We start from the raw sequence: 14,581 nt of genomic DNA, 5'->3' as shown, positions 1-14,581 counted from the left end.
GCAAAACTCCACAGCGGAGATTGGAGTATCTGTCCATAGGACCACTTTATGCCGTACACTCCACAGAGCTGGGCTTTACGGAAGAGTGGCCAGAAGAAAATTAGCAAACATGTTTGGTGTTTGCCGAAAGGCATGTGGGAGACTCCCCAGACATATGGAAGAAGGTCTCATCTCGTCAGATGAGACTAAAATGTAGCTTTTTGGCCATCAAGGAAAACGCTATATCTGGCGCAAACCCAACACCTCTTATCACCCCGAGAACACCATCCCCACAGTGAAGCATGGTGGTGGCAGCATAATGCTGTGGCGATTTTTTTCATCGGCAGGGACTGGGAAACTGGTCAGAATTGAAGGAATGATGGATGGCGCTAAATACAGGGAAATTCTTGAGGGAAACCTGTTTGTCTTCCAGAGATTTGAGACTGGGACGGAGGTTCACCTTCCAGCAGGACAATGACCCCAAGCATACTGCTAAAGCAACGCTTGAGTGATTTAAGAGGAAACATTTAAATGTCTTGGAATGGCCTAGTCAAAGCCCAGACCTCAATTCAATTGAGAATATGTGGTATGACTTAATGATTGCTGTACACCAGCGGAACCCATCCAACTTGAAGGAGCTGGAGCAGTTTTGCCTTGAAGAATGGGCAAAAATCCCAGTGGCTAGATGTGCCAAGCTCATAGAGACATACCCCAAGAGACTTGCAGCTGAAATTGCTGCAAAAGGTGGCTCTACAAAGTATTGACTTTGGGGGGTGAATAGTTATACATGCTCAAGTTTTCTGTTTTTATTGTTTCACAAGAAAGAATATTTTGCATGTTGTGTAAATCAAATGTATTTATTTATTTTTATTTCACCTCTATTTAACCAGGTAGGCTAGTTGAGAACCAGTTCTCATTTACAACTGCGACCTGGCCAAGATAAAGCAAAGTAGTGCGACAAAAACAACACAGAGTTACACATGGAATATACAAAACATACAGTCAATAATACAGTAGAAAAATCTATATACAGTGTGTGCAAATGAGGTAAGGAGGTAAGGCAATAAATAGGCCATAGTAGCGAAGTAATTACAATTTAGCAAATTAACACTGCAGTGATAGATGTGCAGATGATGATGTGCAAGTAGAGATACTGGGGTGCAATGGAGCAAGAGGGTAAATAATATGGGGATGAGGTAGTTGGGTGTGCTATTTACATATTGGCTGTGTACAGTTACAGTGATCGGTAAGCTGCTCTGACAGCTGATGCTTAAAGTTAGAGAGGGAGATATAAGACTCCAGCTTCAGTGATTTTTGCAATTCGTTCCAGTCATTGGCAGCAGAGAACTGGAAGGAAAGGCGGCCAAAAGGAGTGTTGACTTTGGGGATGACCAATGAAATATACCTGCTGGAGCGAGTGCTACGGGTGGGTCCTGCTATGGTGACCAGTGAGCTGAGATAAGGCTGGGCTTTACCTAGCAAAGACTTATAGATGACCTGGAGCCAGTGGGTTTGGCGACGAATATGTATCGAGGGCCAGCCAACGAGAGCATACAGGTCCTAGTGGTGGGTAGTATATGGGGCTTTGATGACAAAACGGATGGCACTGTGATAGACTGCATCCAATTTGCTGAGTAGAGTGTTGGAGGCTATTTTGTAAATGACATCTCCAAAGTCGAGGATTGGTAGGATGGTCAGTTTTATGAGGGTATGTTTGGCAGCATGAGTGAAGGAGGCTTTGTTGCGAAATAGGAAGTCAATTCTAGATTTCATTTTGGATTGGAGATGCTTAATGTGAGTCTGGAAGAAGAGTTCACAGTCTAACCAGACACCTAGGTATTTATAGTTGTCCACATATTCTAGGTCAGAACAGTACTGAGTAGTGATACTGGACGGGCGGGCAGGTGCGGGCTGCAATTGGTTGAAGAGCATGCATTTAGTTTTACTTGCATTTAAGAGCAGTTGGAGGCCACTGAAGGAGTGTTGTATGGCATTGAAGCTCATCTGGAGGTAACACAGTGTCCAAAGAAGGGCCAGATGTATACAGAATGGTGTCGTCTGCGTAGAGGTGGATCAGAGAATCACCAGCAGCAACAGCGACATCATTGATGTATACAGAGAAGAGAGTCGGCCCGAGAATTGAACTCTGTGGTACCCCCATAGAGACTGCCAGAGGTCCGGACAACACGCCCTCCAATTTGACACACTGAACTCTCTCTGAGAAGCAGGCGAGGCAGTCATTTGAGAAACCAAGGCTGTTGAGTCTGCCGATAAGAATATGGTGATTGACAGAGTCGAAAGTCTTGGCCAGGTCGATGAATACAGCTGCACAGTATTGTCTCTTATCGATGGCGGTTATGATATCGTTTAGGACCTTGAGCGTGGCTGAGGTGCACCCATGACCAGCTCGGAAACCAGATTGCATAGCGGAGAAGGTACGGTGGGATTCGAAATGGTCGATACAAATGATACAAAAATCTATTTTAATTCCAGGCAACAAAATAGGAAAAATTCCAACAGGGGTGAATACTTTCGTAGTGCATAGTGTGTGTAGTGTATAATGTGTGTGTGTGTGTTTGTGTGTGTGTGTGTGTGTGTGTGTGTGTGTGTAGGATCCAGAGGAACTCTCTATGGATGGTGGATTCACAGGGCGAGGTGTTGGAGGAGATTCCTCTGGAAGATCCAGACTCCTACTGTGCCTACAGCGCTATCGGCACCGCCACGGTAACACACAGTGTTTAAATGTACTACATACACTACCAGTCAAAAGACTGGACACACCTACTCATTCCAGGGTTTTTCTTTATTTTTATTATTTTCTAAGTTGTAGAATAATAGTGAAGACATCAAGACTATAAAATAACACATATGGAATCATGTAGTAACCAAAAAAGTGTTAAACAAATCAAAAGAGACTTGCTTGAGCCAAGAAACACAAATCTGTCCTTTGGTCTGATGAGCTCAAGTTTTGGTTCCAACCGCCATGTCTTTGTGAGATGCAGGGTAGGTTAACGGATGATCTCCGCATGTGTGGTTCCCACCGTGAAGCATGGAGGAGAATGTTCCCGGCGTGAAGCATGGCGGAGGAGATGTGGGGGTGCTATGCTGGTGACACTGTCTGTGATTTATTTAGAATTCAAGGCACACTTAACCAGCATGGCTACCACAGCATTCTGCAGCTATACGCCATCCCATCTGGTTTGGGCTTAGTGGGTCTATCATTTGTTTTTCAACAGGAGAATGACCCAACACACATCTAGGCTGTGTAAGGGCTATTTGACCAAGAAGGAGAGTGATGGAGTGCTGCATCAGATAACTTGGCCTCCACAATCATCCAACCTCAACCCAATTGAGATGGTTTGGGATGAGTTGGACCGCAAAGTGAAGGAAAAGCAGCCAAGAAGTGCTCAGCATATGTGGGAACTCCTTCAAGACTGTTGGGAAAGCATTCCAGGTGAATCTGGTTGAGAGAATGCCAAGAAGTGTGCAAGCTGTCATCAAGGCGAAGGGTGGCTACTTTGAAGAATCTAAAATATATTTAGATTTGTTTAACACTTTTTTGGTTACTACATGATTCCGAGTCTGTTATTTCATAGTGTTGATATGGTTAGAATTAGAATTAGGGTTAGGTTTAGGTTTAAGGGAATCAATTGTGTCCCTACAAGGTTAGTAAAACAAGAACGTGTGTGTTTTTATATTGTGTGAATATGTGAATGTGGGTTAGGGTTAATATGTGTATGTCTTCACAGCTCTGTGTCTCTGTGTCTCTGTCTCCTCTCTCTGTCTCCTCTCTCTGTCTCTGTCTGTCTGTATGTGTGGGTTAGTCTTTTGTACCTCTGACTTCATGTCTCTCTCTACAGGGGGGCGTGGTGTATGTAAATTACGGCCGCCAGGAGGATTTTGACTGGCTGCGGTCTGCGGGAGTGTCTGTGGTTGGCTGCGTGGTAGTGATGCGTGTGGGGGGCGGGGTTAGTTATGCTGAGAAGGTGCTATTGGCTCAGAAGGCTGGAGCAGGAGGAGCCTTAATCTACCCAGATCCTGCTGACATCCCTCAGGACCCTCGACGCCTGGGGCTGAACAGTTACACCGCTATATCAGAACACGTATGTAACACGGCTATATCAGACCACGTATGTAGCACTGCTATATCAGACCACGTATGTAACACTGCTATATCAGACCACGTATGTAACACCGCTATATCAGACCACGTATGTAACACTGCTATATCAGACCACGTATGTAACACTGCTCTATCAGACCACGTATGTAACACCGCTATATCAGACCACGTATGTAACACTGCTATATCAGACCACGTATGTAACACTGCTATATCAGACCACGTATGTAGCACTGCTATATCAGACCACGTATGTAACACTGCTATATCAGACCACGTATGTAACACCACTCTATCAGACCACGTATGTAACACCACTCTATCAGACCACGTATGTAACACCGCTATATCAGACCACGTATGTAACCTTTAAACGTATGTAACCTTTAAAACCAACAATGCAGTTTTAAGAAAAATACGTGTTAAGTAAAAAATATTAAATAACAATAGCGAGGCTATATACAGGGGGTACCGGTACAGAGTCAATGTGGAGGCTATATACAGGGGGTACCGGTACAGAGTCAATGTGGAGGCTATATACAGGGGGTACCGGTACAGAGTCAATGTGGAGGCTATATACAGGGTGTTACGGTACAGAGTCAATGTGGAGGCTATATACAGGGGGTACCAGTACAGAGTCAATGTGGAGGCTATATACAGGGGGTACCGGTACAGAGTCAATGTGGAGGCTATATACAGGGGGTACCTGTACAGAGTCAATGTGGAGGCTATATACAGGGGGTACCGGTACAGAGTCAATGTGGAGGCTATATACAGGGGGTACCGGTACAGAGTCAATGTGGAGGCTATATACAGGGGGTACCGGTACAGAGTCAATGTGGAGGCTATATACAGGGGATACCGGTACAGAGTCAATGTGGAGGCTATATACAGGGGGTACCAGTACAGCGTCAATGTGGAGGCTATATACAGGTGATACCGGTACAGAGTCAATGTGGAGGCTGTATACAGGGGTACTGGTACAGAGTCAATGTGCGGGGGCACCGGTTAGTTGAGGTAATTGAGGTAATATGTACATGTAGGTAGAGATTAAAGTGACTATGCATAGATTATAACAGAGAGTAGCAGCAGCAATCCGGGGGGGGCGGGGTGCAAATAGTCTGGGTAGCCATTTGATTAAGTGTTCAGGAGTCTTATGGCTTGGGGGTAGAAGCTGTTTAGAAGCCTCTTGGACCTAGAATTGGCGCTCCGGTACCACTTGCCATGCGGTAGCAGAGGGGACAGTCTATGACTAGGATGGCTGGAGTCTTTGACAATTTTTAGGGCCTTCCTCTGACACCGCCTGGTGTAGAGGTCCTGGATGGCAGGCAGCTTAGCCCCATTGATGTACTGGGCCGTACGCACTACCCCCTGTAGTGCCTTGCGGTCGGAGGCCGAGCAGTTGCCATACCAGACAGTGATGCAACCAGTCAGGATGCTCTCGATGGTGTAGTTGTAGACCTTTTTGGGTAATGTATTAACTCAAAAGGCTTAACAGTTAGCTTGGGAAATGTTCCAAAATTCTCAAACATGGCAAATGCTCCAAATCAAACACTGGCCCTTTAAGGCAATAACTAAAGGAAACTTACACTGGCCCTTTAAGGCAATAACTCGAGTAAACTTACACTGGCCTTTTAAGGCAATAACTCGAGTAAACTTACACTGGCCTTTTAAGGCAATAACTAGAGTAAACTTACACTGGCCCTTTAAGGCAATAACTAGAGTAAACTTACACTGGCCTTTTAAGGCAATAACTCGAGTAAACTTACACTGGCCCTTTAAGGCAATAACTAGAGTAAACTTACACTGGCCCTTTAAGGCAATAACTAGAGTAAACTTACACTGGCCCGGTAAGGCAATAACTAGAGTAAACTTACACTGGCCCTTTAAGGCAATAACTCGAGTAAACTTACACTGGCCCTTTAAGGCAATAACTAGAGTAAACTTACACTGGCCCGGTAAGGCAATAACTCGAGTAAACTTACACTGGCCCTTTAAGGCAATAACTATAGTAAACTTACACTGGCCCGGTAAGGCAATAACTAGAGTAAACTTACACTGGCCCTTTAAGGCAATAACTCGAGTAAACTTACACTGGCCCTTTAAGGCAATAACTAGAGTAAACTTACACTGGCCCGGTAAGGCAATAACTAGAGTAAACTTACACTGGCCCTTTAAGGCAATAACTCGAGTAAACTTACACTGGCCCTTTAAGGCAATAACTAGAGTAAACTTACACTGGCCCTTTAAGGCAATAACTAGAGTAAACTTACACTGGCCCTTTAAGGCAATAACTAGAGTAAACTTACACTGGCCCGGTAAGGCAATAACTAGAGTAAACTTACACTGGCCCTTTAAGGCAATAACTTGAGTAAACTTACACTGGCCCTTTAAGGCAATAACTATAGTAAACTTACACTGGCCCTTTAAGGCAATAACTAGAGTAAACTTACACTGGCCCTTTAAGGCAATAACTAGAGTAAACTTCCATGCTGGGGAAGATGGTCTTTCACCCCAGGACAGAGTGAGCTTCAAACCTTAATCATATTGACGTCTCTTCCTGGCTGCTCCAACAATTGTGACAGAGCTTCACAGCTCTGTGTCTCTGTGTCTCTGTATCTCTCTGTCTCCTCTCTCTGTCTCCTCTGTCTGTCTGTCTGTCTGTCTGTCTGTCTGTCTGTCTGTCTGTCTGTCTGTCTGTCTGTCTGTCTGTCTGTCTGTCTGTCTGTCTGTCTGTCTGTCTGTCTGTCTGTCTGTCTGTCTGTCTGTCTGTCTCCTCTGTCTGTCTGTCTGTCTGTCTGTCTGTCTGTCTGTCTGTCTGTCTGTCTGTCTGTCTGTCTGTCTGTCTGTCTGTCTGTCTGTCTGTCTGTCTGTCTGTCTCCTCTCCTCTCTCTGTCTCCTCTCTCTGTCTCTGTCTGTCTGTCTGTCTGTCTGTCTGTCTGTCTGTCTGTCTGTCTGTCTGTCTGTCTGTCTGTCTGTCTGTCTGTCTGTCTGTCTGTCTGTCTGTCTGTCTGTCTCCTCTGTCTGTCTCCTCTGTCTGTCTCCTCTGTCTGTCTCCTCTGTCTGTCTCCTCTGTCTGTCTGTCTGTCTGTCTGTCTGTCTGTCTGTCTGTCTGTCTGTCTGTCTGTCTGTCTGTCTGTCTGTCTGTCTGTCTGTCTGTCTGTCTGTCTGTCTGTCTGTCTGTCTGTCTGTCTGTCTGTCTGTCTGTCCTCTCTCTCTGTGTCTCTGTGTCTCCTGTCTCTCTGTGTCTCTGTGTCTCTGTGTCTCTGTGTCTCTGTGTCTCTGTGTCTCTGTCTGTCTGTCTCCTCTCTCTCTCTCTCTCTCTCTCTCTCTCTCTCTATTTACAGTGTTTGTTCTTCACTGGTTGCTTTTCTTGTGCAACAGGTCACACATCTTGCTGCTGTGATGACACACTGTGGTTTTTCAGTTTATCAAAATTGGGTTTGTTTTCAAATTCTTTGTGGGTCTGTGTGATCTGAGGGAAATGTGTGTCTCTGATATGGTCATACATTGGGCAGGAGGTTAGGAAGTGCAGCTCAGTTTCCACCTCATTTTGTGGGCAGTGTGCACATAGCCTGTCTTCTCTTGAGAGCCATGTCTGCCTACGGCGGCCTTTCTCAATAGCAAGGCTATGCTCACTGAGTCTGTACATAGTCAAAGCTTTCCTTAAGTTTGGGACAGTCACAGTGGTCAGGTATTCTGCCACTGTGTACTCTCTGTTTAGGGCCAAATAGCATTCTAGTTTGCTCTGTTTTTTTGTTAATTCTTTCCAATGTGTCAAGTAATTATCTTTTTGTTTTCTCATGATTTGCTTGGGTCTAATTGTGCTGCTGTCCTGGGGCTCTGTGGGGTCTGTTTGTGTTTGCGAACAGAGCCCCAGGACCAGCTTGCTTAGGGGACTCTTCTCCAGGTTCATCTCTCTGTAGGTGATGGCTTTGTTATGGAAGGTTTGGGAATTGCTTCCTTTTAGGTGGTTGTGGAATTTAACGTCTCTTTTCTGGATTTTGATAATTAGTGGGTATCGGCCTAATTCTGCTCTGCATTATTTGGTGTTTTACGTTGAACACAGAGGATATTTTTGCAGAATTCTGCATGCAGAGTCTCAATTTGGTGTTTGTCCCATTTTGTGAAATCTTGGTTGGTGAGCGGACCCCAGACCTCACAACCATAAAGGGCAATGGGTTCCTATAACTGATTCTAGTGTTTTTAGCCAGATCCTAATTGGTATGTCGAATTTTATGTTCCTTTTGATGGCATAGAAGGCCCTTCTTGTCTTGTCTCTCAGATCGTTCACAGCTTTGTGGAAGTTACCTGTGGCGCTGATGTTTAGGCCGAGGTATGTATAGTTTTTTGTGTGCTCTAGGGCAATGGTGTCTAGATAGAATTTGTATTTGTGGTCCTGGCGACTGGACCTTTTTTGGAACACCATTATTTTGGTCTTACTGAGATTTACTGTCAGGGCCCAGGTCTGACAGAATCTGTGCAGAAGATCTAGGTGCTGCTGTAGGCCATCCTTGGTTGGTGACAGAAGGACCAGATCATCAGCAAACAGTAGACAATTGACTTCAGATTCTAGTAGGGTGAGGCCGGGTGCTGCAGACTGTTCTAGTGCCCTCGCCAATTCGTTGATATATATGAGGGTGGGGCTTAAGCTGCATCCCTGTCTCACCCCACGGCCCTGTGGGAAGAAATGTGTGTTTTTTGCCTATTTTAACCGCACACTTATTGTTTGTGTACATGGATTTTATAATGTCGTATGTTTTACCCCCAACACCACTTTCCATCAATTTGTATAGCAGACCCTCATGCCAAATTGAGTCAAAGGCTTTTTTGAAATCAACAAAGCTTGAGAAGACTTTGCCTTTGTTTTGGTTTGTTTGGTTGCCAATTAGGGTGTGTAGGGTGAATACATGGTCTGTTGTACGGTAATTTGGTAAAAAGCCAATTTGACATTTGCTCAGTACATTGTTTTCATTGAGGAAATGTACGAGTCTGCTGTTAATGATAATGCAGAGGATTTTCCCAAGGTTGCTGTTGACGCATATCCCACGGTAGTTATTGGGGTCAAATTTGTCTCCACTTTTGTGGATTGGGGTGATCAGTCCTTGGTTCCAAACATTGGGGAAGATGCCAGAGCTAAGGATGATGTTAAGAGTTTTAGTATAGCCAATTGGAATTTGTGGTCTGTATATTTGATCATTTAATTTAGGATACCATCAACACCACAGGCCTTTTTGGGTTTGAGGGTTTTTATTTTGTCCTGTAGCTCATTCAAGGTAATTGGAGAATCCAGTGGGTTCTGGTAGTCTTTAATGGTTGATTCTAAGATTTGTATTTGATCATGTATATGTTTTTGCTCTTTGTTCTTTGTTATAGAGCCAACAAGATTAGAGAAGTGGTTTACCCATACATGTCCATTTTGGATAGATAACTCTTCGTGTTGTTGTTTGTTTAGTGTTTTCCAATTTTCCCAGAAGTGGTTAGAGTCTATGGATTCTTCAATTACATTGAGCTGATTTCTGACGTGCTGTTCCTTCTTGTTCCGTAGTGTATTTCTGTATTGTGTTAGTGATTCACCATAGTGAAGGTGTAGACTCAGGTTTTCTGTATTGTTTTAGTGATTCACCATAGTGAAGGTGTAGACTCAGGTTTTCTGTATTGTTTTAGTGATTCACCCTAGTGAAGGAGTAGACTCAGGTTTTCTGTATTGTTTTAGTGATTCACCATAGTGAAGGTGTAGACTCAGGTTTTCTGTATTGTTTTAGTGATTCACCATAGTGAAGGTGTAGACTCAGGTTTTCTGTATTGTTTTAGTGATTCACCATAGTGAAGGTGTAGACTCAGGTTTTCTGTATTGTTTTAGTGATTCACCATAGTGAAGGTGTAGACTCAGGTTTTCTGTATTGTTTTAGTGATTCACCATAGTGAAGGTGTAGACTCAGGTTTTCTGTATTGTTTTAGTGATTCACCATAGTGAAGGTGTAGACTCAGGTTTTCTGTATTGTTTTAGTGATTCACCATAGTGAAGGAGTAGACTCAGGTTTTCTGTATTGTTTTAGTGATTCACCATAGTGAAGGTGTAGACTCAGGTTTTCTGTATTGTTTTAGTGATTCACCATAGTGAAGGAGTAGACTCAGGTTTTCTGTATTGTTTTAGTGATTCACCATAGTGAAGGAGTAGACTCAGGTTTTCTGTATTGTTTTAGTGATTCACCATAGTGAAGGTGTAGACTCAGGTTTTCTGTATTGTTTTAGTGATTCACCATAGTGAAGGTGTAGACTCAGGTTTTCTGTATTGTTTTAGTGATTCACCCTAGTGAAGGAGTAGACTCAGGTTTTCTGTATTGTTTTAGTGATTCACCATAGTGAAGGAGTAGACTCAGGTTTTCTGGGTCTCTATGTTTGTGGTTGGACAGGTTTCTCAATTTCTTAGGTTTTTCATCAAACCATTTGTCATTGTTGTTCATTTTCTCAGGTTGTCTGCTTGAACTGTTTAGATTTGACAGGGAAGCTGAGAGGTCAAATATACTTTTAAGATTTTCTACTGCCAAGTTTACACCTTCACTATTACAGTGGAACGTTTTACCCAGGAAGTTGTCTGAAAGGGATAGAATTTGTTGTTGCCTAATAGTGTTTTTGGTATTTTTCCACACTACTTTCCTTCCATCTATAGCATTTCTTAATGTTACTCAGTTCCTTTGGCTTTGATGCCTCATGATTGAGAATTGCTCTGTTCAAGTAGACTGTGATTTTGCTGTGGTCTGATAGGGGTGTTAGTGGGCTGACTGTGAACGCTCTGAGAGACTCTGGGTTGAGGTCAGTGATAAAGTAGTCTACAGTACTACTGCCAAGAGATGAGCCGTAGCTATAGGTGTACCTACCATAGGAGTCCCCTCAAAAAGCCTACCATTGACTATGTACATACCCAGTGTCTGAAACAGCTGCAGGAGTTGTGTCTATTTTTGTTGGTTATGTTGTCGTATTTGTGCCTCGGGTGGCATATGGGGGAGGGAATGCTGTTACCTCCAGGCTGGTGTTTGTCTCCCTGTTTGCTGAGGGTGTCAGGTTCTTGTCCGGTTCTGGCCTTTAGGTCCCAACAGACTAGTACATGTCCCTGTGTGCTGAGGGTGTCAGGTTCTTGTCCGGTTCTGGCCTTTAGGTCCCAACAGACTAGTACATGTCCCTGTGTGCTGAGGGTGTCAGGTTCTTGTCCGGTTCTGGCCTTTAGGTCCCAACAGACTAGTACATGTCCCTGTGTGCTGAGGGTGTCAGGTTCTTGTCCGGTTCTGGCCTTTAGGTCCCAACAGACTAGTACATGTCCCTGTGTGCTGAGGGTGTCAGGTTCTTGTCCGGTTCTGGCCTTTAGGTCCCAACAGACTAGTACATGTCCCTGTGTGCTGAGGGTGTCAGGTTCTTGTCCGGTTCTGGCCTTTAGGTCCCAACAGACTAATACATGTCCCTGGGCCTGGAACTGGTTGATCTCCCCTCCAGGATGGAGAAGCTGTCATCGTTAAAGTATGGGGATTCTAGTGAGGGGATATAGGTAGCACACAGGAGGACATTTTTCTCTGTTAAGATAATTTCCTTTTGAATTTCTAGTCAAATGTAAAATGTTCCTGTTTTGATTAATTGAAGGTCGGCTCTAAATTAGCATTCCCCCTGAATCCCTTCCCTGTTTCACACCTGGTAGTTTGGTGGATGGGACTCTCTCTCTCTGTCTTTGTCTGTCTCCTCTCTCTGCCTCCTCTCTCTCTCTCTGTCTTTGTCTGCCTCCTCTCTCTCTCTGTCTTTGTCTGTCTCCTCTCTCTGCCTCCTCTCTCTCTCTCTGTCTTTGTCTGCCTCCTCTCTCTCTCTGTCTTTGTCTGTCTCCTCTCTCTGCCTCCTCTCTCTCTCTGTCTTTGTCTGTCTCCTCTTGCTGTCTCCTCTCGCTGTCTCCTCTCTCTGCCTCCTCTCTCTCTCTGTCTTTGTCTGTCTCCTCTTGCTGTCTCCTCTCGCTGTCTCCTCTCTCTCTCTGTCTTTGTCTGTCTCCTCTCTCTGCCTCCTCTCTCTCTCTGTCTTTGTCTGTCTCCTCTCACTGTCTCCTCTCTCTGCCTCCTCTCTCTCTCTGTCTTTGTCTGTCTCCTCTCGCTGTCTCCTCTCTCTCTCTCTCTCTGCCTCCTCTCTCTCTCTGTCTGTGTCTGTCTCCTCTTGCTGTCTCCTCTCGCTGCCTCCTCTCTCTCTCTGTCTTTGTCTGTCTCTCTCTCTCTGTCTCCTCTCTCTGCCTCCTCTCTCTGCCTCCTCTCTCTCTCTGTCTTTGTCTGTCTCCTCTCTCTGCCTCCTCTCTCTCTGTCTTTGTCTGTCTCCTCTCTCTGCCTCCTCTCTCTCTCTCTGTCTTTGTCTGTCTCCTCTTGCTGTCTCTTCTCGCTGTCTCCTCTCGCTGTCTCCTTTCTCTCTCTCTCTCTCTGCCTCCTCTCTCTCTCTGTCTGTGTCTGTCTCCTCTTGCTGTCTCCTCTCACTGTCTCCTCTCTCTGCCTCCTCTCTCTCTCTGTCTCCTCTCTCTGCCTCCTCTCTCTGCCTCCTCTCTCTCTCTGTCTTTGTCTGTCTCCTCTCTCTGCCTCCTCTCTCTGTCTCCTCTCTCTGCCTCCTCTCTCTCTCCTGTGTGAATATGACTCCATGACCTATGACCTGCTGCAGCCCTGATGGCTCTCTTTGCAGCGCTGCCACAGCTTGTGTAGTCATTTAGCCACCAGATGGGGCCAAATCCCTCCTCTACATCCCTCAGGTCTAACAATTTTGCTTAATATTTAAACAGCCACTTTTATTTACCGGTTTTCTGTTAAAGCAATAAGAAAAATGTATCGGCCAATCAGTCCGTATTTCCGTATGTTTCCAAAGCCCCAGTTATGGGCCAGCTAAACGCAGCAGCCTGGACACTGTGTTGACTCAGGACAGAGCTGTTTCTTTTTCTGCCACCGTTAACAACGATGATGTGTGGCGCGCTTTATATCCGTGGCAAATGATTGTAAAGTCGCAGCTCTCCTAACGTTACTGTTGCGTCGGGTGTTTAATGTTGATTCCCTGGATGATGATCGCAACCTGTTAGTAGTAGTTTTGTGATTCACATGTTGAGAAAAAACAACAACATTGGTTTCAGGTTCTTAATGTTTTAACACCCTTATTAAGAACCCGCCCCCTCCCCCTCCCATCCAATCAACAGGTCCATCTGGGATCAGGCGACCCCTTCACCCCTGGCTTCCCCTCCTTCAACCACACCCAGTTCCCGCCCACACAGTCCTCTGGCCTGCCTGTCATACCTGCTCAGCCAATCAGTGCCAACGTAGCCTCCAAGCTACTCAGGTAAGCCCCGCCCTTCCCTCTGGTGTCCCAGGTGTGAGTCAAACCTCCTTCTCTCCCTCCACCTCACCCCTTTCTCCCTCCACCTCACCCTTCCCGCTGGTGTCCCAGGTGTGAGTCAAACATCCTTCTCTCCCTCCACCTCACCCCTTTCTCCCTCCACCTCACCCCTCCTCCCCCAGTCAGTTGACCGGTCCAGTGTGCCCGCGCGGTTGGCAGGGCCGGCTGCCATACGTCCATTGTGTCCTGGGGCGGGGCTTCACCTCTGGAGACGGCAGGAGGATCAGGATGGGGGTCTATAACACCATGACTCCTGTTCTACTGAACAACATCTTCTCGTCTCTGGATGGAAGGATAGAACCTGGTGAGAGGAGGGAGAGCGGGAGGAGGGAGAGCGGGAGGAGGGAGAGCGAGAGGAGGGAGAGCGAGAGGAGGGAGAGCGAGAGGAGGGAGAGCGGGAGAAGGGAGAGCGGGAGGAGGGAGAGCGGGAGAAGGGAGAGCGGGAGAAGGGAGAGCGAGAGGAGGGAGAGCGGGAGGAGGGAGAGCGAGAGGAGGGAGAGCGGGAGAAGGGAGAGCGGGAGAAGGGAGAGCAAGAGGAGGGAGAGCGGGAGGAGGGAGAGCGAGAGGAGGGAGAGCGAGAGGAGGGAGAGCGGGAGAAGGGAGAGCGGGAGGAGGGAGAGCGGGAGGAGGGAGAGCGGGAGAAGGGAGAGCGGGAGGAGGGAGAGCGGGAGGAGGGAGAGCGAGAGGAGGGAGAGCGGGAGGAGGGAGAGCGGGAGGAGGGAGAGCGAGAGGAGGGAGAGCGGGAGGAGGGAGAGCGAGAGGAGGGAGAGCGAGAGGAGGGAGAGCGGGAGGAGGGAGAGCGGGAGGAGGGAGAGCGGGAGAAGGGAGAGCAAGAGGAGGGAGAGCGGGAGGAGGGAGAGCGAGAGGAGGGAGAGCGAGAGGAGGGAGAGAGGGAGAAGGGAGAGCGGGAGGAGGGAGAGCGGGAGGAGGGAGAGCGGGAGAAGGGAGAGCGAGAGGAGGGAGAGCGGGAGGAGGGAGAGCGGGAGAGCGGGAGGAGGGTCTATAACACCATGACTCCTGTTCTACTGAACAACATCTTCTCGTCTCTGGATGGAAGGATAGAACCTGGTGAGAGGAGGGAGAGCG

The 14,581-nt window shown here is 46.6% G+C and overlaps 1 protein-coding gene across 2 annotated transcripts in view; it reads left to right on the top strand.

Annotated features, from left to right (window-relative positions):
• The window catches only part of tfr2 (transferrin receptor 2), a 36,907-nt gene that overhangs the window by 4,526 nt on the left and 17,800 nt on the right, over window positions 1-14,581 (top strand). Inside the window, exons 5-9 of one of the 2 annotated variants that reach the window (XM_038983403.1) lie at window positions 2,592-2,703; window positions 3,840-4,082; window positions 13,299-13,438; window positions 13,618-13,729; window positions 14,494-14,563. In XM_038983403.1, coding sequence (XP_038839331.1) covers window positions 2,592-2,703; window positions 3,840-4,082; window positions 13,299-13,438; window positions 13,618-13,729; window positions 14,494-14,563 — 677 coding nt within the window. Of the gene's footprint in view, window positions 1-2,591; window positions 2,704-3,839; window positions 4,083-13,298; window positions 13,439-13,617; window positions 13,800-14,493; window positions 14,564-14,581 lie in introns of both variants that reach the window. The other variant, XM_038983404.1, reaches the window with a different exon arrangement.

Source organism: Salvelinus namaycush, unplaced genomic scaffold (assembly GCF_016432855.1).
Source record: "Salvelinus namaycush isolate Seneca unplaced genomic scaffold, SaNama_1.0 Scaffold1643, whole genome shotgun sequence".
NCBI lineage: Eukaryota > Metazoa > Chordata > Actinopteri > Salmoniformes > Salmonidae > Salvelinus > Salvelinus namaycush.
This window is presented reverse-complemented; position numbering and strand designations above follow the sequence as displayed.